The sequence below is a fragment of the Limanda limanda genome, chromosome 3, assembly GCF_963576545.1.
Source record: "Limanda limanda chromosome 3, fLimLim1.1, whole genome shotgun sequence".
Taxonomy (NCBI): Eukaryota; Metazoa; Chordata; class Actinopteri; order Pleuronectiformes; family Pleuronectidae; genus Limanda; species Limanda limanda.
Window position 1 is genome coordinate 32,987,735 of NC_083638.1, and position 25,365 is coordinate 33,013,099.

Genomic DNA, 25,365 nt, shown 5'->3' on the forward strand with positions numbered 1-25,365 from the left:
TATCTCTGTTGACTCGCCTCCCACACACTGAACCATGGCAACTAACAGAACTAAATGAAGTGACACCCAGCGGGTGAAAATGCTGATGTTATCGTTTCTTAGCGCAGCGGTTCCCCGGTCTTGTTTCCGAACTGTGTTGCTGATTCCACAGCTTGAATCTGCTTGAGGCTACACGGACCTAGCTAGCTCCCCTCCCAGCTAGCTCCCCCCAGCTTCCACACACAGTCAGCAGGGACTCCCGACACTAACTACTACTATCACTGTCGTCATACGGAAATTATGTCGTTCGCGGACCAATCACAGCCAAGGTCTGTCCGTTGGGTCTCCGAAATAAACACGGACAGTTAGAAAAATCAGAGGTGCATGAAAAGCTCTCCGAGGCGCTCGGAAAGGGCGTTCCATGACGGATAGGGCGGTCTTATCTGTCCGTTTTAGAAAAGACGTAGAAGCATAAATTGGCCTTTAGTGATGAAGGCATGAGCGGCAGCAGGCCAAAATGTCCTTGGGCGCTGGACCCTAAGTGTGTGAATGATAAAAGAGGCAATATAATGTAGTGTGTGTTTGAATGGGTGGATATGATTTGCACTGTAATGCGGTTTGAATTATCAATAAACTAACAATTTAGTAGCACTTAAATGTTACTTATAGCACTTTATAGATTTGCTTTTTTGAAGAAATTGTTCTTTCTAGATTCTTGTTGTTCTGGGTTTGTACCCTCATGGTTGAATGCATTTATTGTAAGTCGCTTTGTATAAAAGCGTCAGCTAAATGAAATGAAATGTAATCAATAAGACTAGAAAAAGGCTAAATAAATGCAGTCCATTTACCTTTTACAGAGGGTATTATCACTAACTCCACATTTTAAACCTATTGAGTGTTTTAGCATCTCTCAACTTGTTCACCTCCTTTTCACTTCCCATCTGTGCGAGCGGGGAAGGGAATAAAACCTTTGCTTCCCCTGTCAAAGTAAATCTCCAATGTGGCTTCAAGTGGAGTTTAACTTTGATGAACTTTGACCCATAATATTCCCCTGCATTCGCTGACTATGACCTTTAATAGCTTATAATAACCTGTAAGTGACCTGTAATTCTATTGTTTTTCAAATTACAAACTACAAACTCCCTTTAAGGGACTAACATCACAGCGGCATACAACACACTTTATCTTTAGTACTGCGATGTACGTTAGTAATATTACCTTACCTACATTCTGTATGCGTAGATTTCCTCAAGCAAAAGATAATAACTTTCAGGTGACACAACAGTTCACCTCTTTTTTAATACATCATCAATATGGACAGTAATTTAGAGAGCCAAAGCATGTCATCTGAAAGGGATGAAAGGCTGCATCAGCTTCTGAGTGACATCTACATTAAACAGAGCTGTTTGAATGTTGCCATTATATAAATGGTACATGCATCTTTAGCAAATGACGACAAATGAGGATCACCAACACAGCTGTCTGCAACCTCTTCTCTCCAGCAGCAGTGCAACAATGCTTGTTAAGAGCAAAGGATGAAGATATTAGTGGGTTTGAAATGGAAATTTATGGTGACGGTGAAAAATAACGCTATTATGCTATGATTTTACTGGTCTGGCCCACTTGAGATCAAAGTGGGCAGTATGTGGCCCCATAACTAAAATGAGTTTGACACCCCTGCTCTAATACATCGGTTCCCAAACTGGGGTACTCGAAGAGGTTCAGTTTGTTTCTCAAGTCGGAACACCGTCCAGGGCGGGGTCGCGTGGCGGCGGCAGAGAAAAAAACCCCGGGGGGATACGTAGCTGGAGATTGAATGTCTAAAGGGGTACGGGACTGTACAAAGTTTGGGAACCACTGCTCTAATAGATGGGCGGCCGGGCGGACACACACACACACATAAATATATATATATATAAAAAACGTTATGTATTTACACAGACTCAAACAAAGAAAGACAAACAGTGCAACATGTCACAAGCAGCCATCCTGCATAATTGCCTTCAACAGTTTGTGGCACCAGCATGAATTATGGTTGATAATGTTGTGCTTCTTGCTTCTCAATAACAGAAATATGTATATATCATTGTCCGTTTCTTAGAAATACCTACCAGGAAGATGAGGGAAGACCCGTCTGATGAAGAATATCTCAAAGGAGGATGCACTAAAGGATGAACGCACAAAAGGAAGGAGAAAGGAGGAGACTTAAAAGTTCAACAGAGGAGAACAAATGGAAACAGAAGGATCAGTAAGAGGAGGGAGGGAAATGTGATGAGCTTTATGAAAGAGGAAAGATAGAAACAGAAAAACTTCTAAGGAGGAAATCCACATCAAGTAAACAGATTAAAAGTGAGAGAAAGGAAGCCATCAAGGACAAAGGAGCTGGAAGCTTTGGAAGGATAGAAAGGAAAAGCAAGAGTCTGGTTGAGGGAGGAAAAAAACATCTGGATGGTCTCCAAAGCGACAGCCAGCTGGTTACCCACCCACCGAAGATGGCTTCCAACTTCAACGACATTGTCAAGCAAGGCTACGTGCGCATGCGCAGCCGCAAATTGGGGGTGAGTGTGTGTTCATAAAGTGAGTGTGTTTTCTCCATTGATGATTTATCACTTACATCACAAAAAACAATCCTGACTTCACACTGTGAAACCTGATCAGGAAACGCCTGTGAGCTAGTTCAGGCAGCCAACTCAAGCTGCCCTGCTCTGATCATGTGACATACATCATGTGACATACCTCACTCTTCGCAACCATCTATAATACCCACCCACCTTATCAGGTGGTCTATTTAAGCAGAGAGAAAATTTCCATCATCCCCTTTGCTTGCCCTGCTGCTGCAGTATTGCTACCAGTTGCTTCAGTCCCTCCACCACCCAAGCATCCACCTGCAGGCTCCAACGGGGGAAATAAGTATATGCTTATAACTCCCATCACTGCTGTGCAATCATATGGGGGAGTGATTAAGTTGGAGCCTAGATGCCTAATACTAAACCTGTTCTACCGCTGCAATAAATGTTTGAACGTGAGTTGTCTGACTGAAATACAGTTTTCTTAAATACGCTTCCACAAGCTGGGCGAGATGACAGGTGGGATTGCTTCACTTACATTGCTATTTCATATGTGTATGTTTTCATGGCGACCAAAGCGACTAACATGTCTTATCCTGTTTAATTCTTATTTTAAGGATGCTAAGCCCACTGTTTCAGTGTATGATTTTTTGATTGAAATCTCTTACTGTACAGTACAAAACTTTCAAAATGTGTGATGTAAAGCAGATGCACAGTTTGAGTTTCTGTGGGTTATATATTGCATTAATATTTACGGAGGACCAATGTATGTAATGTTAATTATATTCTTAAGTCAACCGATGGTTCTGAAATGTGGAATTGTCAGTGGGGGCAGTAAAGTTCACCAAAATAATTGAGTTGTGACTGCATTGACATGCAGACTCTTGGATCGATCAAGTACTTTGAACCGCTTGCCAGCCGGTTTTTATTATTATGAATTGCCACTGCTTAACCAAATAGCTGCATGACTGGAAACCACTAATAGGAAGTGTGTGTTGTAATATGTAATTTATATATTTTCTACTCAATATTATATGTTTATAACTTTTTTATATTGATAATAGGGCTGCACCTACAAAAAAAAATGTTTTATCGATTAATGTAATTATTATTTTTTCCATTAATCTATTTATCTAACAATTCGTTTTTTAAATGCAAGTAAAAATATGTAGTTTGAGTTTCCCCTTTTCTTCTTTTTCTTAACTACATTTCACATTTAAAACAATCTCAACAAATATTTACAATTAAACAGCTTGACATTCCTTATCTTTTTGTTCCCCACTTTCTCTTGACTTGTCAGGATTTACCACCGTAAAGACGAAAACGTTGCGCAGGTTAAAATAGAAATGCTCTGTCAAAATCCAATAACAGGTCTGGGTCCGTATAGAACGGTGAAGGTGAGTCACTTTCAGACTGTGTAGGCTGTGGCTGTCTTTGAACTTTGCATTAGCTTCCTTATATCATAGAAATGAAAGTCAGATTGTGTTCACCAGCTCCTCTATCACTCACCCGCATAGTCATATGAATGACACTACGCTCTCTGAGGAGACTGATGAAATTCCTATTCCAGTGAGAACTCAGTGCTTAGGTCATTGCCAAAAGAAGTTTGTTGTTGCTATGTTCTAGATCAGGTAATGGCTTATACAACAAATATCACCAGGGGGAAAGGAGGTTCTTGATTTTCACTGCTTGACATACATGGAGACTTGAAACTACTACAGGGCAAAAAAAAAAATACATGTGGAATGTAATGCCTCTACTACAACTGAATTTAACTGAAATTAATGTATTTGTGTGAAAATGGGTATGATCGCTCCTAGATCTATGAGATCATTTTTTTCTGCAAATTTATATTAGGTATTAGTGTTTTGTACTATTTTGTGCACAATTAATATGCCAACAATAGATAAATCACCCAAACAATTGTTCAAACTTTCTATAGATAATCTCTAATAATTTCCTGTGATAATCTTGTTATTGTGAATTCTGTTAACTGATCTCTCTTCACACCACGTTGAGCTGACTGACATGTACCCCAGTTTATGCTAATGACGGTAATGGTAATCCCTTGACTTTAAAATTTTTGTGCCTCCAGTAGTGCCATTATCAAGTCAGAATTTAGATTTTTCTGATACTTGTAGTGAGGTCAGAGATTATGAGAAAATTGCAGTAATTTCATCAATAATCTGGGTAATATCAGATTACTTGTTTGTGAAATTGTCATTTTCTCGCCTTGGAGTCCCTGTCTTAACTTTGAATTAAAAAAATGTGTCCGCCCAGCTGGATCCTTATTCTTCAGCTGCTGACACACAGCTGTGCTGGATCCTTGTGCTTTGTATAAAAGAAGCAAGCTTTGATATAAAGATGGTTGGACAGCAGAGTCAATGCTGATTATTTCCCAGCTGAGGTCTTGTGAGGGCAGGGCTTCACTCTCTGAAGTTGAGGGATGGAGGATATGTCTTCTTTTGTCCATTATTGTCTTGTTCCTAAGATGGCATTTAGCTAAATATAGATACGTATTTGGTAATGGTTTTGGTAATGGTTTTGTATTTATATAGGGCTTTTCTAGTCTTGATTACTACTCAAAGCGCTTTACAGTACAATTTTACATTCACCCATTCATACAGTGCATCTATTCGCAGCACTTTGTTATTCTATGGGGGGCCATTCAGGGTTCATCATCTTGCCCAAGGACACTTCGGCATGCAGATGGGTCAGACTGGGGATCGAACTGCCGACCTTCAGGTTGGATGACGACCACTCTACCCCTCAGCCACAGCCGCCCTTTTTGAACCTGTGAAAAAGAATTGGAGGGATGCTACAAACATAGGGTTATACTAACATGAAGACAGCCGAAGCCAGACGAATTTAGCCCCGCCCACAACATTTGAGGTTGGGAAGATCAGTCTGCCATTGCTCCGTTGGGGAGAAACTATGCCCGAACAAAAGCTGTTCGGACCAATCAAATTGTCAGGGCGGGCTTTATACGATGATGGACAGATGATCAACAGTAATGTAATCAACCACGTCACCAAAGGGCGCTTGGGTTGAATTTGTTTTCAACAACAAGCTTACCTCTGTAATGCTTCTTCGCGTTTTTGTACTTCTTCAGAGCCCTGGGCGTCTTGGAGGGAGTAGGCCCCGGTCTCTTTTCTCTGATGCCTCAGATGAACAAGCTTCTTCAGCCTGGTCTCCTTCGTCGTCTGTCCATTTTTTAAACACGGGAATGTCACGTTCCAACCGTGTTATTAAGTTCTTACAGGACCGACAAATGCGATACGAATTGTTTGATGTGTTGTGGAGTTGTAATCCTAAACGGAGAACTTGTTCGTACGTGCATTCACCTTTACTGTTTCTCTCAATAATGCTGATCGTGCTGGCAAGTTCTCCATGTATCCTCAAATTCTTTTTACAACACCGACAAAAATCGTTTTTACTCATCTTCTTCTTCTACTTCTTCCAGCGTGCGTGCAGTTGACTTCTGTTGACAACAACTTTGCGTCGCTTAACATACGTCACATACTACGTTGCTCTGATTGGTTGTAGGTCTATCCAATTGAGTGAAGAGGCATTTTTTATCCTGGTTCGGTTGAAACACACCCTATAATCACAGCCCAATGGAGCAGTATAAGACTCATATTCTGACTAGAATTATGAGTATGACAACGTCAGGCTAGATATTGGCCATTCCAGGCTCAGATTTATTTGGAAAGATATTCACATAAAATACAATGTCAGAGTCACTGGACAAAAGCACATTTGCTCTTTACAGCTTTTCTCTGTCTGTTTGATTGTCTCCCCCTGTCTTTGAACACTAACTGCTTAACTTTTCGCCCCTGTTTTCCTCACTCACACACACACAATACCGCTGTCATTTAATTGCTTTGTGTCTTCTCTGTCTTCCTCTGTGTTTTTTTTGCCCGGAGCACTGAGTCTTCACATCTCCTCCTTCCTTTTCTGCCTCATTATCTGTGTCCTTCCTCTACATTCTGTCACTGTAATCTGTCTTGGACTCTTTGCCCTTTTCATTTGCTCTGGTAACCCATATTCCTCCTGTGCCATATGTTATGATATGTAGCGTGAAGCAGTAGTTTGTCTTCTTTCTAATGCAGCTGCCATGGAAAATCTCCTCACTGGCTTTACACTAGCAAAGTTAATAAAGCCTAAAATTATTTTTGGTTTTCTTTACTAATCAGAATTTAACTAAATGAATCAATGTATTGGTATTATTGTTTTGGTCTTGTCACTTCTTATCTAATGGGGTTCGGGAGTGGGGAAAATGGCAACTGCAATATCTCCCAGTTACAAACAAATTGGAAAGCCAACGTGATAACATCTGTATCTTTGTCTATTTCAGCCAATTTTCCACCTCCTGGTCACATCGATAACAAGCTTCCCTAATCAGCTAGATGTTATTAGTTTTAGCTACATCCCCCAACTCCACCCGCAGCATCCAAAAGCCTCCTTCCATCATGTCCTTGGCCTGCTTTGGTAACATTTGGACATTGCTTGAATTTAGAAGCCCTGGAGGCAACTTATTAACATTTCCAATACCTTGATTGTTGGTAAATTAAAAAATTTGATTGCCTTCATGTTTTCAACCCTTTTCAGCCTGAGAGTCCCAACATCCACATTACTGAAAACCAAAGGTGTATGGCTGATGATGTATGGCCTTTATACATAAGTAATGTATAAAGGCCATACATCACCCATCTCCTGGAGACCTGGGGGCTGATTTGTGTATTAAACTTTACATTTTTGCTCTCCCGGATGGTGGCCATCTTGGATTTTTGGGTCAACAGGATGTCTTGATGTCAAAATGATGTCAGAATCACAGTCTTTATGGTCAATTTACCACAAAAAGTGTCCTCATACATTATTCTAGGTGCTCTGGTTAAAAAGTTAATTTGGGTATCAAAAATTACATTTTCACTCTACCAGATGGTGGCCATCTTGGATTTCGGGGTCAAGATGATGTCTAAATGGCAAATGATGTCAGAATCACAATCCTTATGTCCCATTTACCACAAAAAGTGTATTCATACATTATGCTAGGTGCTCTGGTAAAAAAGTTACTCTTACAAGATGGTGGTGGCTGCCATTTTTGATTCTGCCCTCTATCGAAATATGCCGACATTTTTGCTATGGACATGGGGGCTAAATTTTGTATAAATGGTGTATAGATGTCAAATCAGTCATCAAAAATATTAGCCAGAGAATGGTCACGGAATTGAGGTTCCTGACCCTACTAAGTATATGGTCTTATTGTGGAAATTTCCCCCATTTGTATTTGATTGAACAATATGAAAAAGACATGCGGTGTGTGTGTTACCACTTCACAATAATGAAAATTGTATATATATACAGTGAACATGCATCCAGCTCAGTTTTTCAGTGCATGTGCAATATGTGCATTTGTGACTGCCCTGTTGACTTTGGTAGGTAATGGAATTACTCTTGTCTTTTCTCTTCAGTGTGTACACATGTGCATACACATATACACACACACTTTTCCATGACTTCAGAGGACATTACAACTCCCATTCACTTCCTCTAACCTAACCATAACTTTAGCCTGAAACCAACCTCACTCTAACTTGTCTTCAGTTTAAAATTGTCTTACTTCAAAAAAGGTCAAGTCCCCATAGTGTGGCTGGGCAGTGATTACCAGCTTAGCATCTCTCACTGATCAGCACTTTCTTTATTGTCCTGTGCAGACTGGTGATACTTCTGCCAAGAAGGCATTGTTACACCATCACATGAAGGAAAATTATAGGACACATTGAAATTACTTTTGCTTGTGTTACACCTCTACTTTGATGAGAAACAAACCCAGATGATCACTTAAAAAAGTTATCTTGGTAGCTGTTAGTGCTGACCTTGCCGTATTGAGACAAGGAAACTAGCCAAAGTCATTGCCCAAAATAGCTGCTGTAATACTACAGAGCCACTGTTGCTGAAAGGAATCATACGCTGCCATTAGTGTGGAGGTGTTGGGACAGTGCAGCCGGCGTGAATGCCCAAAGGTTAATGATGCCTGGAAATTGGGAATCAAGGAGCACAACACTCCCAGAGGCTCTTCAAAAGCACATCCATCGATCTGCCGTGCTCTAAGCTGATTGTCCTGCTGAGAAAAGATGTATCTAATCCGATAGGCCTAGGTCACATTTGTTTGTACAGCTTGTGTCATTGTCTAGGGATTCAACCCTGGTCTGTATGATTGGCAGGCACGGTGCTGAAGAGGAGCAAGATTATTTTGTCTGCTTCAAAAACTACTGTATAGAAGCACCAGATGATGGTATGTTATCAGAAGTGAGTGACATTCTGCAGTTGTCAGTGGTCAGTAGTGAAGGCGCCCACTGATGAGTGTAAAAGCAAGCAGTACAACAGTAGGGCAGACTGCAGTGCACATGCTCAGGAAACTGTCACAATAAGATTGTGATTCAGAATGAGGCCACTAAATGGTTGTCTTTGAGTGCAAGATGGGAAATATCATTGGTTCGCATTACATGCATATACATTTTCATATATGTTTTAAAGCCATTGCTGTTATTTTAGTTGTTCTCATAGCATTAAAACAAAAGTAAAATCCTATTTCTACTTTGCTTGTGCAGAGCAGACACACCTCCTGGCAACTTTTTGAAAATGTTCAGTAATTTTGTTGCTGTTCCAGCTTATTAATGATGAAATATACTGTATAAAAATGTTTTTGGGGTCATTGTGTGTCATGTGACCTGCAACACATACTGCCTACACTGGGTAGTTTCAGCAGTGCTAATACTTGGCTAAAATAAACATAACATAACATTAAACTTTATTTAAACACTAACTCTTATTTTAGAGCAGAGGAACCAGCGGAGGAAAAGCTTGTGTTATATTTGTTTGACATAAAGTCTCATTTTAATTGGCAGACAGGGAATGTTTTATTCCAGTCTCAGACACAGGAATATTTTCATCAACAAGGTTTCAGCTGACATACAGTAGGTGCTGTGGCTAACATAGGTCCCTCTGTCAGCATGTCACTAGGCAAGATACCAATTAGTGTAAAATTATTACTTTTTAACATTTGTTAAATGCTTTAATCTCCTATTGAACTCCTATTCTACTGTGTTTAGAGGCCACAGAGGCTAACAATTAAGCGATCTCATAATGCAAGAAATCCAAAGTCAGAATGACATCAATAAAAGTAATTATCATGAGCAAACACAAACACTTGCTTATTAGTGCACTTATCCAATGATCCATCATGTGCCAGCTGAACATTGAATCAAATACTGCAAACACAGGTCAGGAGTTCCAGTAGAGTCACAATCTGAAGTCAACAGCATAGACTACAGCCTTGTGTTATAAACTGAAAATACGGGGCTGATTTATGTTCCTGTCCTCTATTCTTCTTGAACATTGTCTTACTTCTCATCCATTTGTCTTCTTCCTTGTAGCTTCATTATTTTTCACTATATACTACAGTACTGTATATCTGCTTGCCCCGCCCTCTCTCCCTCTTTGTGTTTGCAATTACAGGTTATAATCATAGACTGTGTTGCAGGTAGAAATCAAAGGCAGGAGGCGTCGTTCTCAAGTTAAAATTAAGCAGGTTTATTCAGAGGTCACAGGTCAGGAAACTGCAGTGTCTAGTAAATGATCATGCATGGTCCACTGATCCTGGTCAGGAAAAATGGCGCTGAGGCAGAGTACGCACAAAGCTTATATATAGATACTGGGCATGACAGAGGTTCTTCTTGGATTGGGATTGGTCGGATCTCGTCGGGTCGTCCTCCTGGCATTGCGTGATGACGTGCACGCTGTGATTAAAAGAATCACAGCAATACAAAATCTCAAAACATACCTGACTGTAAACATTCGGAACAAACTGAACCCAAACAATGTCACACTGACTTTGCCTCAGGAGAGGCAGCTCCTGGAACTCTGTTTGATGTCTAATGCAGCTAAGGAAATTTTGCTTTAATACAGAACGAGAAGTGAGAACAGGTGAAAGATTAATTATTAACACTAAGCAGCAACAGTTATTGAAATCATTTGTATGAAGTATAATATCTAGCTAAAACTTTTCCTATCTTTGTTGCTTTAGAGTTCAGACACAGACTATAGTTAAAAGTTTGAAATCCCTCCAGACTCTCTCTTAATCCCCCTTTAGGGTGTGACCACTTACTGGCGAGTTCATGTACCCCTCAACCTTTATCCCATCCAGTGCAAACCCATCCCCCCCCTCATCCTCATCGTCGCGTCATCGTCCTTAGCTTCAGCTTCACAGCATCAGTTTCCCCTTCAGCATCCACAGCATCCACAGCACCCATCCCCAGTTCAGCATCCACAGAACAGCTGGGGGTGAGGCACGTTTTCCTTCATCAGAGCAGAGTCTACAGCCATGTCATGTCATGGTGCGTAGAGCTGGATCTTAGCCTTGTAAAGATCCTTTCGTGGAATTAATACTCGCCTACTGGCCATGTGCTTCAGCTTGCACTGTGCCAAGCCAGGCGCAGGGCGTACAGTCGGTCGTGATGGAGGAGGTGGAGTTAACACCGGATGGGAGTTGGCCTTGAAATCATGAAGCCCAGATTCCAGAGTTTGAAAGGAAAACAAACAGAAAAGTGATTAATTTACTGCGATGCGTAATTGAGATTAAAGTAGATTATATAAGCTTATAAAAGAAAAGAAACAAACTAAATAATCGAATCAAAACACACATACCCTCTTTTGGTATTCAACAATTTCATAAACTTTTGAGGTGTGGTCGGCCAAATCAGTGGACATTAAAATAAAAGGTTAAACAAGTTGAATTTTCATAAGCAGCAGATATGACAGCGTTTGAGTATTTGAGTTCAAACCATTTTCCAAAATTCAAACTGTCCTGTGATAAAACAGGAATCACATACAAAGGACAGAGTTGACAGCTGAAACAGATCAAAACAATTTAAAAGTTATTCTGCCAATATTTTCTTCATGATGAAATAAAAATCAATAATTGGAGCTTAACAACACCTTTCAAATTAAGAGCCTTAGATGTTAAGATAATGTATAAAACAAAACAAAAATCTTCTTCCCTGAATTAAAAAATTAAAGGGTCCAAAATAAATTAAATACAATTAAAGATATGACATTCTATAAACTGTGTAAACAGAGGGGCTTGTATTATGGCTTGTGCTTTTCATTTAAGATGAAACACGCTATGAGTTAAATTGTATTTGACCTCTGACCTTTAACTGGATTTTAATTTATTCGTCTTCCCAATGGTGAAACATATTTATTTTTAGGACTCTCAAGAGTTACATGGGGTTGAATCAAACTTCTAGTTTAAAATCCAACTGTAAATAGATTTAACATGTCTTGACTATTAAATTTTAAATGGATGATTTAAATGTGGAATAAAGCACATAAATGATTTTCAGCTTGATATAAAAGTAAGTAAAACAGCATTTCAACTTCTCCAGACTAAAAAAAAAAACAAAAAACATTGTTATCACATTTATTCTCACAAACCAACAGCTGAGGATGAAACTTTTGTAAGATGGCTCAAAAATTAAATAAAAACAGAAAGAAAAGAAAAAACATTGCACATTAACTGTACTTAGAGATGGGCTTTAAAAAGACACCTTAATGTGATTTTGTTAATCACTCATCCTTGAATTTATATTACGAATCAAATTAATAACTTGTGAAGTATTAAACTGGTGTCTACTATTATCCCTCCTGTGTCAGGTAATAAATAAAATAAGATCAAATGATTGGGTTTTATATAGAACTTTGGAGGCCAGAACCTTTCTCCTTTCCTCTAATGGATAAGATATATTTTGGAAATATCTGAAAGAACAAATTTGTGCCAAAAAGTGTAATTTTAACAATTCCCTCTGGAATTCATTACTTCTGAATGAAGCAATATTAAAAACAAACAAACAAACAAATAACATAGAAACAAACAACCAAGCCTCTTTGTGATCTTAACGCCAGTTGTTAGCTGTAAGGCTTCTGGCCCTCCCCCTTTTCATCCTCTGCTGTGCAAGTCTTAATCTTTCTTTGGCAAGTCCTAAACACATTTACCCATACATACAACATATATCAGATGGCAAGCGCATATATCACCTCTATAGTCTAATTCCTATTTTTTCTATTCTGTCTCTCATTCGTTCGACCTTGACACACTTTTTACTCTCTCCCGTTACACACACAAACACTCCTACTCCCACACACATCTGGGAGTTCTCCCTGCACACAAGCACACGAACATTCACAGCCAAGCGTGCTCTCTGCCACGTTTTTTAAATTACGGGCAGAGACCGCACTCCCTCTTTTGAGATACAACGGGCCGCGCCCCAACGTTTTCTACCAGTCACTCAGTCCAACAGCCACACACTTCCATTCATACTTGTTACTTCACATCCTCTCTATATTATATAATCAATAGTAGTATAATAATTTTTATATAAGTAATTTCCTCTTTCAAATCCTTATTCGTAACATCCTTCCGTTATTTGTGCCCAATTGAAACAATGGTGTGTCTGGTTTGTAAAGCTCCTGTTGCATTATTCAAATCAGTTCTTATTTCAGCCAATGAGCGGGAAGGTGAAGGTGCTGGGGTACAATGTGTCAGGTGGTGCCAAGGTGCGCCTGATTTACCTTTGACCTGGGCCGAGTGTGAAGTAACCTCCTTCACTTCGTACGGTCCAGTCCACCTGGGTTCTGGCCACTTTCTCTTGTGAACCTTCACTCTTACCCAGTCACCAACTTTTACCTTCGGTTCTGCAGCTTCCTCCGGATCAGTCGCCAGGGCCCTGGAGACCTGATTGGAGAGAGCTGCAGTAAGAGCAGTTAGAATCTTCATATAACTTGACATTTCAATCTCAAAAACATCCAGGGGTGGCACGTGACCTCCATCCCTGGGTATTCTTTCTTTTTTTTTTTTTCTTCATCTGATTCTACTTTAGTAATCCAATTGCTAGGTCTTTCCATTTCCCTCTATCATCTTCTAAGATGTGGGTTAAATTCCTAGCTACTACCCCCACACCAACCTGTGTACTCAGGCCTTTTGTTTTACAGTGTGCTTCTTCACGCCAACCCCTCCATCAACCGCTGTCGCGGAGCAATTTTCCGATGGGCGCCTGGATGAATTTTAACCCTTTTCTTTTTTGGGTGGGAGATCGAATTTGAGTTAAATTCGTAGCTAATACTCACACACCAACCTGCAGATCAGGGTTTTTGTTTTTACAGTGTGCGTCTTCACGCCAACTCACCCATCAACCGCCGTCGCGGAGCAATTTTCCGATGGGCGCCTGGTTGAATTTTAACTCGGGTTCTTTTTAAGTGGGAGACTTTTTCCTCAGCTACTACCTACACCAACTCATTTAGACCTATTTTACAGTGTAAGCTGCCGGCACTTCGTTATTAAAATAAAAAAACACAATTTGCACAATACACAGCAGTTTCAGACCATTTAATTACTTTGTTAAATCTATCATATGTAACTTGTACTCACCCTCAGGACTTCTGATCAAAAATTTAGGTTTTCTCTATCATGACAATATGCAGATTTCAATTAAATAGGCACTGCTTACCTTTTAGTATTACAGCGCTGCTTTGATCAGTTTCCCAAGGAGAGACAAGTCACTTCAGGACGGTTCTTTCCCGTCTGAGAGACGGCCTCCTCCCCGACTGGTTGTTTCCACTCAGCTCTTTGAATCGTCTAAAACCATCCCCTCTGCTACCATTTTGTTGCGGGTGGAAATCAAAGGCAGGAGGCGTCGTTCTCAAGTTAAAATTAAGCAGGTTTATTCAGAGGTCACAGGTCAGGAAACTGCGGTGTCTAGCAAATGATCATGCATGGTCCACTGATCCTGGTCAGGAAAAATGGCGCTGAGGCAGAGTACGCACAAAGCTTATATATTGATACTGGGCATGACAGAGGTTCTTCTTGGATTGGGATTGGTCGGATCTCGTCGGGTCGTCCTCCTGGCGTTGCGGGATGACGTGCACGCTGAGTCGCGGTTACTAGAGTTCATAAGCATATTGCCTCGGTGTGTGTGCTTATTTTATGTGTGTGTGAAGTGAAGTGAAGTGAGGTCATAGTGTCCCGGCCTCAAAGCATTCTAAGACTGATAATTTAACAGGAGAGAGGACGTTTTAGAAATTAATATAATGAAGTGATTCATGGAAAACTGTGAGAAAGGCATGAAAACCTCTAGTCTAATCTGTCCACTGTGTGTGTGTGTGAGGGAGGGAGGTCTGTTCGTATCTGCCTCACCTCCCTGAAGATGTTGGGCCTCTGCCTTGTGTGTGTGTGTGTGTGTGTGTGTAGTTAATGCTCAAAGGACATGGTATGAAGTATCTGACCACACGTTAAAGTGTGTGTATGTGTGTGAACAGTGGTGTATTATCAATAACTGTAGATAAAACGGTATGTTTATTTTATTTTATTAAATCCAGCTCTCAATGCAGAAATGGCATCTTTGGATTTAAGATTGGTAGTCTAAATGCCGAAATCAATGTCAAACAACAACACAGTTATTGCTTAGTGTCAGTTGACCTGTTTAGAAAGTTTAAAAATTTGACAGAGAATTATTACGATGTTGAAGGTCACACATATGGTATACTTGGCATTCCACTGGTTAAGTAATGAAGACATCATCGCTGGGTAACAGCAACGTGGACGCTATCTTTAGAGGCCACAGAGGCTAACAATTTAGCGATCTCATAATGCAAGAAATCCAAAGTCAGAATGACATCAATAAAAGTAATTATCATGAGCAAACACAAACACTTGCTTATTAGTGCACTTATCCAATGATCCATCATGTGCTAGCTGAACATTGAATCAAATACTGCAAACACAGGTCAGGAGTTCCAGTTGAGTCACAATCTGAAGTCAACAGCATAGACTACAGCCTTGTGTCATGTTGAGATATCTATGTTTTGTTCTCTATCTTATGAATATATTTTACTATATTTTACCTACATTTATATCCTATGAATCAATATTAGCTGTGTAGTCTATAGAATTAACAATATTACAACTGTTTCTTTCATCTGGAGTAATGTATAATTTCTGGACTCAAATACAGGGTCAAACACAGAGCGCAACCATCTGAGTGTCAAACTGACTGCAAAGTGCAACTTGGGGAAAGCGTGAGAAGGAAATTCATCTTGAGATTTGAGATAATGAAAGCACGGATTCTCAGGAAGGAGAGAGGATGTGCCCGGACTAAAACAAAGAACCATTTCATGAATTATTATGGGGAAAACATATGAAATCCTCCTCTAAGGTCTAATCTGCTTGGTCTCTCCACTGTAAAAAACTCCCTTCTTGATAGAGACACCTGGTGGAGTGGACCTTCTCTCACAATGATGTGCTTGCAAAAAACTGCTCTTTGAGAGACAGTTCACATCTGGCCAATTGCTGAGTGCGCTCAAGAAAAGAACCGCCTCTGTGTTGCACGCTTTGTCTCTTACAAATACTGTGGACTTGGGAAAGTGGGGGCTTCTTCTCGACATGATCCAGTGACCTGGTGACGTGTCCTGGAGAACTCCAGAGACTCTCTGTAAGTATTGTTCTTATACAATAAACGTATTACTGTAAAACTTTTGAACACTGAACTTGTCTAAATTATTAACCTTTCCCACTTGAACCTCGAATCAACGAACACGCTGTCTGGTCCAGAAGGGACCGGGCTCAACAGTCATCACCTGTGGCTGAAGGTAGTGGTATGATGGTGTCACTTTGGACCATTATACCATTAAATCATGGTTTGACACAGCATATTAGTGTTGTTATTTGTGTGCTTTCCAAAAGTAGTCTCAGACTGGTTTATGACAGTGAGTTCAGTGAACGTCATTGACCTCCTCAGTCAGTAGATGTGAATCCAGTAGAACCCTTGCGATGTGGTAGAACAGGAGGTTGGCCGCATGAATGTGCAGTTGAGATGATGTGATACAGTCAATATGTCAACATGGAGAAGATTCTCAGTGGAAAGTTTCCAACATCTTGTGTTATCATGGCCACAATGGAATGAGGCTTTAATGAAAGCAAAGGGTGGAACTGATTTATTATCCAGACCAGTCATGTCCAGAAAGTCCATGTGTCTCCTCAAGAATCTCTTGACTTTTAGAATTTTAATTATTTTATTTCAATTATAACCCATTATTAATCCAACTCAAATGAAGTACTGGTGATAAATATTTCATACAAAATAAAACAACAGAAAAAAAACATGCCTCCATACCGCTCGTGTGATGTCATGCAAGTGTCCAGAAGCCCGATATTCCTATTTGATTCGAAATCATTTACACTGTGTTTTAAGACTTAATGTCCACAACTGGAAAACGGCGATGCTTGCGGATGTAGTGATGCTAATGCCCACCCCGCACGTGCCCTTGGGCGACAGATTGTGTGCAGTGTGTGCTTAATTCCGGTGTGTTTGCGAAGGTGAACGCGGCTCCGAGGATATGATGTCGAGGCTTCCGTATACTTGGATGACACCACACGAGCAGCATGGAGGCATGTTGTGTAGTTTTATTACGTTTTATTACGTTTGAAGAATTGGTCACCAGTTTCTTAAACAATATTGGATTTGGCTGCAGCGCTGTTTACCCCTGAAACTCCGGAAGTGTTTTGTGGACTCAAACGCTTCCATTGGCATAGTGGTGAGTTGATAATGAGTGACTTTACATTTTTCGTTAACCATCCGTTTAAGGTGACTGTGAAATATCCTTGTCATGTTCACAATGACTTCAGACACCCTTTGTTCATTTAGGATTTAATCAAAGCTAGCATCTTTAACATTGACTTATATTAGTTGTGTCTTAAAGGGGATAAATTATGAAAATTCCACTTTTTTTAGTGCTTCTACACGTTAATTTGGGTAACTGGCATGTCTACTGACCCATAAACTCTGGGAAAAAACAACTCCCGCGATTTTTTATGGTTCCTCTAAGTCAGAAATGCGCTTGCTTGGGTGACTGTGAATGAGCTTCCGTATCATTCTCTTGTCACAATGAAATGGAAGTCTCTCTTACATGGCCTTGCCCCCCCCCCTACACTCATTATAGATACGAAATTGCACTTCGTTTTTGCAAACCTCGGATTCACCTGGAATAACTAGCAAGCAGCATGAAGCAAATGAAGCACTCAAGATGCGCTGTGGTCGGCTGCACAGATCCGCACAGATCTTCTTGGGGCCCCAATAGCCAAGAAAAACTTCCACAAAGTTACCTGATAGTTATTAAAAGTTTCAAATCACGATCACGCGCCAACGTGACACGCATTACCTTTCAGTAGGGGGTAGATGAAGGCGCACAAGCAACCAACAACGGACACAGAAGCCACGGAGCTTAGGACAGACAGGGCAATAACGGAACAACGTCTGGGGCCGTGCCGGTGGGGGAGCGTTCGATCCGCTGCCCCTGACCCGACCCTCCCGCCGGGTCCCACGGGGGAAGAGTCTGGATGTTCCATTACTTTAAAAACCTCTGTGTTCCGCTACAGATCTGAGTCAGATAACATTTTACTTTACAGATGGAGCTTTACTCGTTTAGCAGGGGGCAGGTTGGAGCTGGCTCATTAGCATTTAAATGAACAGGCACTCAAAACAGGTCACTCTGAGGAGGGCTGTTTTAGACAGGGTAAAAAGGGTGCTGTTTTAAATGATCCTTGTAGTATTTTGACCAAAGTATGTTACAGACATTTCATCAAGACCCCAAGGAACCATACCAACTTGTGGTAACATGGACATAATATGTCCCCTTTAAGCCAAACTGTAAACATGTTATGCCTGATATCATTGGCCCCTTCCTCAACTTCTTATTTTTTTCAGAAGTATTATATTAACCTGTGCAGTGCCTGTTCTAAACCTGCCTGTTTGTAATGGACTCTTTGCTTGTCTTATGTTAATAATGCTTCAGAGTAACTTCAGAATTTTCATGTCTTAGAGTGGTCCTTCTCTAACCAGAAGGTCGGCAGTTCAATCATGGTCTTCCGCATGCAAGTGTCCTTGGGCAAGAATCCCAAATTGCCCCTTCTCATAGAGAAAAGTTCTTCGCGTAGATGCCCTGTATGAATGTGAATGGGTGAATAGGTGAATGTAAAAATCATCTAGGTTGTACTATATTTCCAAAAGTGTGCAACATAAATTGTTAAATGCATTCATAGTATCAATACAAAATTTAAAGTCTTACAGAGATAAGGGGAGCAGTAATGTCAATTGTAATGATATTGCCAAAAATGGTATATGTGAGGCTTTTTGTATGTCGAAGCGATCTAGTTGTAATCATAATCTATGATCAGCTGCCACCTTGATCACAATCCATAATGCGGCCACAGCCATGATCGTGAATCTGCATTGATAAATCACAAGGACTAGGAAGAAAGTCAAGTCAGTGACATGTAGTTAAATAAATAGATGACTTGAGAGGCAGTGTTATTCATAATTTGTATTGGACTAGTGATATGTGCAGGAAACTGCCTGAAGATTTGTACAGTGATCAGCTTATTGAAGGCTTAGTTAGAAGCAGGTCTTTGGCACAATCATTCCCAAGTTGAAATGACGTGTAGGTGAAACCCAAACCACAAAACAGACTTTCAAAGTAAATGTTAATTAAGTGCATTCATACTCTTACAGTGTAATAGAGTATTTTAATATGCAAATTTAAAATTATACTTGCATATTAAGCAGTAGAATTATCGTCTGATATTCAGAATTGAGACAATATTGATGTAGCAACTTGATCTCAACTGAACTTGTTTATATTGTGAGGTCTAGGTTTAAATGTTGTTTTGATGAGGAGCCATCCTCCTTTTCCCTCCTCCTTTTCATCTATTCTTCCCATATCGCTTCAACATTCTGTTTGAAGTAATATGCTCTAAGCAAACAAACTAGCTGAGGAGCGCTTAGTGAAGTTAAAGACAGGAGGCAGATGAGGGGGTGGGAGGGACCTGGAAAACAGAAAGTGCTAATTGCGCCCTTCTCACAGCTTCAAAGATGAAACTGATGTGAATCAATTCAGAGCTTCTGTCGTTCCAGTGGGGTTTGCTCACATAAAAGCACAAGGAAATGATTTTATTAGGACAGGCATAGTGTTAGTGTAAGCTTAAAGTTATTGCTCTGCAGACAGAATGAATCCTCAGGCATTTTGAATAATGCTGGTTATTTCAAACATTTGTGTCTTGATTCAACTAAAATTCCGTAACAGTGTTTTACAACAGTCCATGAATTTCGAAATGTGCAGTTTTTGCAATTTTAAAAAAACATTAAGTTGAACAGTTGAAAATTGATTTAAAATAAGATACACAGCAGATCTAAGTTGTGAGTGTGTGTGTGTGTGTTATAGATCTATCGGCGTTGCTGGCTGGTATTTAAGAAGTCATCCAGTAAAGGACCTCGTCGCCTGGAGAAATACCCAGATGAGAAGTCTGCCTACATCAGAGTCTGTCCCAAGGTGAGAGAGAGAGAGAGAGGCAACAAACACACACACACACACACACACACACACACACACACACACTACTCATTGTTCATCATTATCACCTCTTTTACTCAACCTCCTGTCTTTACTTTATCATTTAGCACATTCAAGGATGTCATAATGTGTGTATTTTTAGGAAGTGTACAAAAGTGTCAAAGATACACTTCAACACTCTTAACATGTGGACAGAAAAGATGAACAGCACAACACATAACAACAAAGATGACCTTAACATTTGTGTTTCCTGAACCAGCTCTGACACATGAAGTCTGTGGAAACATTTCATTTCAACAACTAAACGTTATGTCATGAGACTGTGCGACCAGTGCAAGGATATAACACATACAACATCAAATGTATTTTGCTGAGATATCAATCATCATTGTAATAAAACAACTACAATAATCAGCCCTGAACTCGGCCTCCTTAACTGTTTTATCCCCAATCTGCTGCCTAGGTGACAGAAATTAGTAATGTCAAGAATGTCACGCGGTTGCCTCGAGATACCAAGCGACAGGCCGTGGCTATTGTGTTTACAGACGACACCTCACGTACCTTCACTTGTGAATCAGGTAATGTACACACTCATTCAATATTAAAGAACATAAGTGCTGCCAAAGTTTAATTGTGGATACTTTCTGCTGGTGCAGGGGGAGAGTTGACTGTTAAGTAAGAGTTTTCTCTGACTGATGCAAGACTAGAGGCTAATATGATTTTGATATTTGAAAGATGGAAAAAGATCCATGATGATTAATTGTCTAATAATTGTCTTAACACAACACAAAACATAATATTTTTTGATAAGGTCCCTTGTTAGATATAATGTACTGGCAGGGTATTTTAGCTACACCTGATAGATAAACTCTGGTGGTGAAACTATAAAAATACAACATTGTTGCAAGACATATCTTTGGCATATATGTACAGTTATTCAATTTCTTCTCAGTTGTTGCCTGACATACACAGATATTTGTATCAACTAATGCCTCACTGGGCTGCAGTACAGATCTGGGGTCAGGATATATGGCCAATAGCAAAGAGACGGAAAACCTGGGCTAAGAGATCAAGTGAATTAGTCCACTTATGAACTCCCAAAGCTCACTGTTGTATGTTTGTTGTGTAATCTATCCATTAACAGACTAGCATACATTTTAAGGGGTGGTAATACATCTTTATTTGTTGCCACATTATTTATGTAATTTATCTCCTGCTGTGTGTGTGTGTTATGTGTGTGTGTGTGTGTGTGTTTCTACAGAGCTGGAGGCAGAAGATTGGTTCAAGACGCTGTCAATTGAGTGTCTTGGCATGCGGCCCAGTGACATCAGTATGGGAGAGCCTGACCTGCTGGCTGCTGGCGTACAATGTGAACACACAGGTAATTCTCCTTCTCACTCACGCACACACACATACACAACATATCCTATTAGCCCCCATGAGCCACATAAGTCTGGATGATAAATTTGTTTATTTTCATTGTTGTTTGCTTGGTGAATAATATGATAAGCACTGATACTTACCGTTGCCTATTTACACATCCTTCCCCTTACAATGTAATACAATGCTTTCATTTGGACTTTTGTTGTTTCTACCTATCAAATTCAAGATAATATCAATGACAAGTAGCAATAAAAGGCAGAGCAAAGAAGGCTGGATAGTTGTTCTCTCTTAATATTTAATTTATTTTAGATTTTTGAAGCAACTCAAGCATCAATGTTCTTTACATTGTTCCTGTCATTCTGTGTCTCCTAAGAGCGTTTCAACGTGTTCCTTCTCCCCTGTCCCAACCTGGACATCTATGGCGAGTGCATGATGCAGATCACCCATGAGAACATTTACCTTTGGGACATTCACAACCCTCGCACAAAGCTAGTCACCTGGCCCCTCTGCTCCCTGCGGCGCTATGGACGCGACGCGACCCGCTTCACCTTCGAAGCCGGACGGTGAGGCTTGGAATAGAGTGGAGATGTGTTAGGCCGAGCCCCATGAAGAGATTGGTTGAAAAGATGAAATGATGAATAAATGCTGGGCCAGATCTTATCTCTTTGTCTTTGATAAAACCTGATGAGCTATGATTGAATGTGTGTGTGTGTGTATGTGTGTCAGAGGGAGAGAGGCGAGACCAAATAGCAAGAGAGCCCTCTGGCTGTGACTGTTTTGTACTGCATCAAGTCTAATTTCTAATCAATTTATTTACAGCTAGTTTATAGCCAGTTTGCATTTCATTATGCAAACATTTGTGATGAGGCCCACAGTATGAACAGAGTGCATTATCAAAAACCTAATAGAAACAGATATTTGAACTCATTTATGGTTGACAGGATGTGATTGACACAACATTGAATTGTCAGATCAGAGTCACTCAGAGGCTCCACTTCTTTCCAGATTCCCAAATACACCTGTATGTTGGTGTCTGCATGTTGTTGAACAAACAAGTGGCTAAATTATTGTTGACTTAATTCATTTTCCAACAAAAGTTCAAAGTGAGCTCATTAAAAAGCATGACAGCCAGGCCTTAATGTGGAGAAAAGATACATTTGAAGATTAGAGGGAAACCAAAGAAAATCTGTGGCTGTAATTATTCATGGTGTAGACAAGAGGATGAAAATTGCCCAAATACAAGCTCTAGATTGGATTATATCTACTGACCAGCACCTGCCGTGTTATATCAGCTCACATAAATCCAGTGAGGCTTCAGTTCCACGCTCATTTTTACATTGTTTTTGGACACTGGAATATAGACCATGATTCCCTGTTACCATCGAATGTGTGTTCCTGTCACGATGAAGCAGCTTTTAGATGAATTGATGAACCCCTCCCTGAAATCCCACACTCAACAGATTCTATTAGTGGCAATTAGGTTAGTGGGAACCATAAAGGCAGTGAGGTAGACGTTACTGCAGCTCTCCACACTGCAGAGTACAATCCTCCATGATACTTTGCTGGTCAATATGGCAGCTTGTGCTAGTTCTATGCACTAGCTTCACATGGACTTGTGTGCTGTTTTGTGTGTAGGATGTGTGACAGTGGTGAAGGCCTTTACACCTTCCAGACCAGAGAGGGAGAGCAAATCTACCTAAGGGTTCACTCCTCAACACTGGCCATCGCTGAGCAGCACAAGAAGGTCCTGCTAGAGATGGAGAAGAACAGCAGGGTGAGAGAATGGCTAATTTCAAGTTTAAGAATCAAATTTTTTCTCATTGTCCAGTGCAGAAACCATCATCATGTATCATGGAGAGGCAAAGGATGCAATTGTCAACTTTGTATTTAACAATTTATAATATTAATAGATGTATTTAGAATGTGGCTCTACAGAGTCAATGATGCTGTGGATATTATACACCTCTAAAAACGTTTGCAGTTAGCTAGGGAATATATAACAGCTAAAACTATTTTTCTCAGGAGACGACAGAGAACAAAACAGAGCTAAAAGTAAGTCCAGCATGACCTGAAGGATTACCCTCCAAAGCAACAACATAAGATGAAGAAAATTTAAAATCAAAACATTAAAATGTTCATACATAACTGTTCAGGAGCACCACAGTTCACAGTACACAGTTTAGTACACAGTCTGACTGGGATGTAAAAAGAATCTGTAAGTGAGGAAATGTTACTTTTAATACTGAACCTTCTTGATAATATTTGAAAGTACTTTTTTTAAATACCTAATGATGTGTGTATATGACTCCCAGTCAATGTCCAAGAGTTCAGAGCCTGGCTCCTACCCCTCTACCCCCACTGCCATTCTGCCCCGATCCGCCTACTGGCACCACATCACTGGGAATCAGACCAGCATGGATCCTGGTTCTGGTAGGATACACATTAGCTTTAAGACAGTTTCTGTTCATTTTCTTTCCATTTGTAGACATTTTATAGTTTCCCATAACTGTGGTTCACAACCATGTCTCCATTTGTCCATCTTCAATTTAGGTGTACCTAAAGTTCTAGCTCCACACGCCAACATGGTGTCACACTCTCCATATCACAATGATGTGTGTTACGTCTGTATGTAATTTATGTTATCTATGCTATTCTCTAATAAATACCATATTTTCTCAAATTGCTTTTCTTTCTGAAAATCAGATGAACAGATTGACCATCAGTCTATTGTCTGCAATTGAGGAAAAGCTTGTTAGCATGGGTAACATCGAAACTGGAAGCAGGGGGGGAAATAGTTAGCCTGGCTTGGGGAAGCTAGATAAATATACACATAGACATAAACATGAACATACATAAAAGCGTCTTTATGCTGTACTAACAGCTGTCTTTCTCCTCTGTCTGTAGGTGACTTATCAGAAGACCACCTTTTGTCTACCTGCTTGCCTTCTGACTACCATGCGACGCTGCCAATGGCAAATGCACATGAACAGTCCCAGCCACCTGTACACACACACTACCCCACCTACCCTGGACAGTGACACACACAACGTGGATGCTGAATTACATGCAAACACATAACCACATGCATGCATTCACACACAATCTACACACTGAGGGAGCAACATTGTCTGCTCTTGTATATGTTTGGCAGCCCAACGTCGCACCTCACAGGACGCGTTGGCAGCAGGACTCACACTGGCCAACAGAGCGTCTTGAATGCACAAGAAGTCAAGTTAACTCTGCTGAAGACTACAAGGTGGTGCAGCACCCACAGTTCTATACAGACAGGAGAAATTTGACATTTTTGTAGACTCACATTGGCATGTGTTGCCTACCAGTTAAAGTACGGACTGAATGCTCTCAGCATGTTTTAAAACCACCTAGGCTGTATGCATGTTGTCCAACTACATCTAAAGACAGAATGTTTATACCTGTTCTAACTGGTCCCTCTAAAGCCTTCATGAGCCCTTTTAGGGGAATTTTATCTACTGAATTTATACAATTTTATACATGTAATTCAAACATTAGATGCAGCTTTGGCTGTCATCAGCACATGTTTGATAGTCATCAAGACACCTACCCAACTCTCTACTGTTTTTTGTCATTTTCATATGCATACAGATGTGCATTTTCAACCCCTTGAGTATCACAACTTTCACTGGGATCCATATTTATTATTTATTATTGCTTGGCAGCTTTCCCTTATGTATATCACATGCAATTTCTTAGGAAAATATGAAAACAGGTGTGAATAAATTATTGTTTAAACTATAAGGCTTCATTACAAAAGTCACAATCATAATTTCACAGTCATAATTTCCCAATAATTAGCAAATAATTTTTCTCGCAAATTTCCAAGAGAGTTATATCATTTGGTCCTTATTAAAGGGGGAAATTAGGAATTTTCTTGAATGAAATGCTCAATTGTAATCCAAAAATTAGTCAGTTTCCATTTGAGACTTATTGTTACACCATG

General features: G+C 40.1%; 1 protein-coding gene across 1 annotated transcript; it reads left to right on the top strand.

Annotated features, from left to right (window-relative positions):
- The first annotated feature begins 2,127 nt into the window (after nucleotides 1-2,127).
- dok4 (docking protein 4) lies at nucleotides 2,128-25,076 on the top strand. The gene is made up of 8 exons (XM_061068659.1): nucleotides 2,128-2,537; nucleotides 19,878-19,985; nucleotides 20,470-20,584; nucleotides 21,268-21,387; nucleotides 21,763-21,952; nucleotides 23,025-23,163; nucleotides 23,702-23,819; nucleotides 24,294-25,076. The coding sequence occupies exons 1-8, from the start codon at nucleotides 2,472-2,474 to the stop codon at nucleotides 24,425-24,427; spliced, it is 990 nt and encodes a 329-aa protein (XP_060924642.1). The 5' UTR covers nucleotides 2,128-2,471; the 3' UTR covers nucleotides 24,428-25,076.
- Nucleotides 25,077-25,365: the final 289 nt, after the last annotated feature.

What these genes read in the sequence shown, in the direction of transcription:
- dok4 (XM_061068659.1), top strand. Translation starts at nt 2,472, where the DNA reads ATGGCTTCCAACTTCAACGACATTGTCAAGCAAGGCTACGTGCGCATG. An exon ending in ACATCAGAGTCTGTCCCAAG is followed by an intron (nt 19,986 to 20,469) that starts GTGAGAGAGAGA and finishes TCTGCTGCCTAG; the next exon opens with GTGACAGAAATTAGTAATGT. An exon ending in CGTACAATGTGAACACACAG is followed by an intron (nt 21,388 to 21,762) that starts GTAATTCTCCTT and finishes GTGTCTCCTAAG; the next exon opens with AGCGTTTCAACGTGTTCCTT.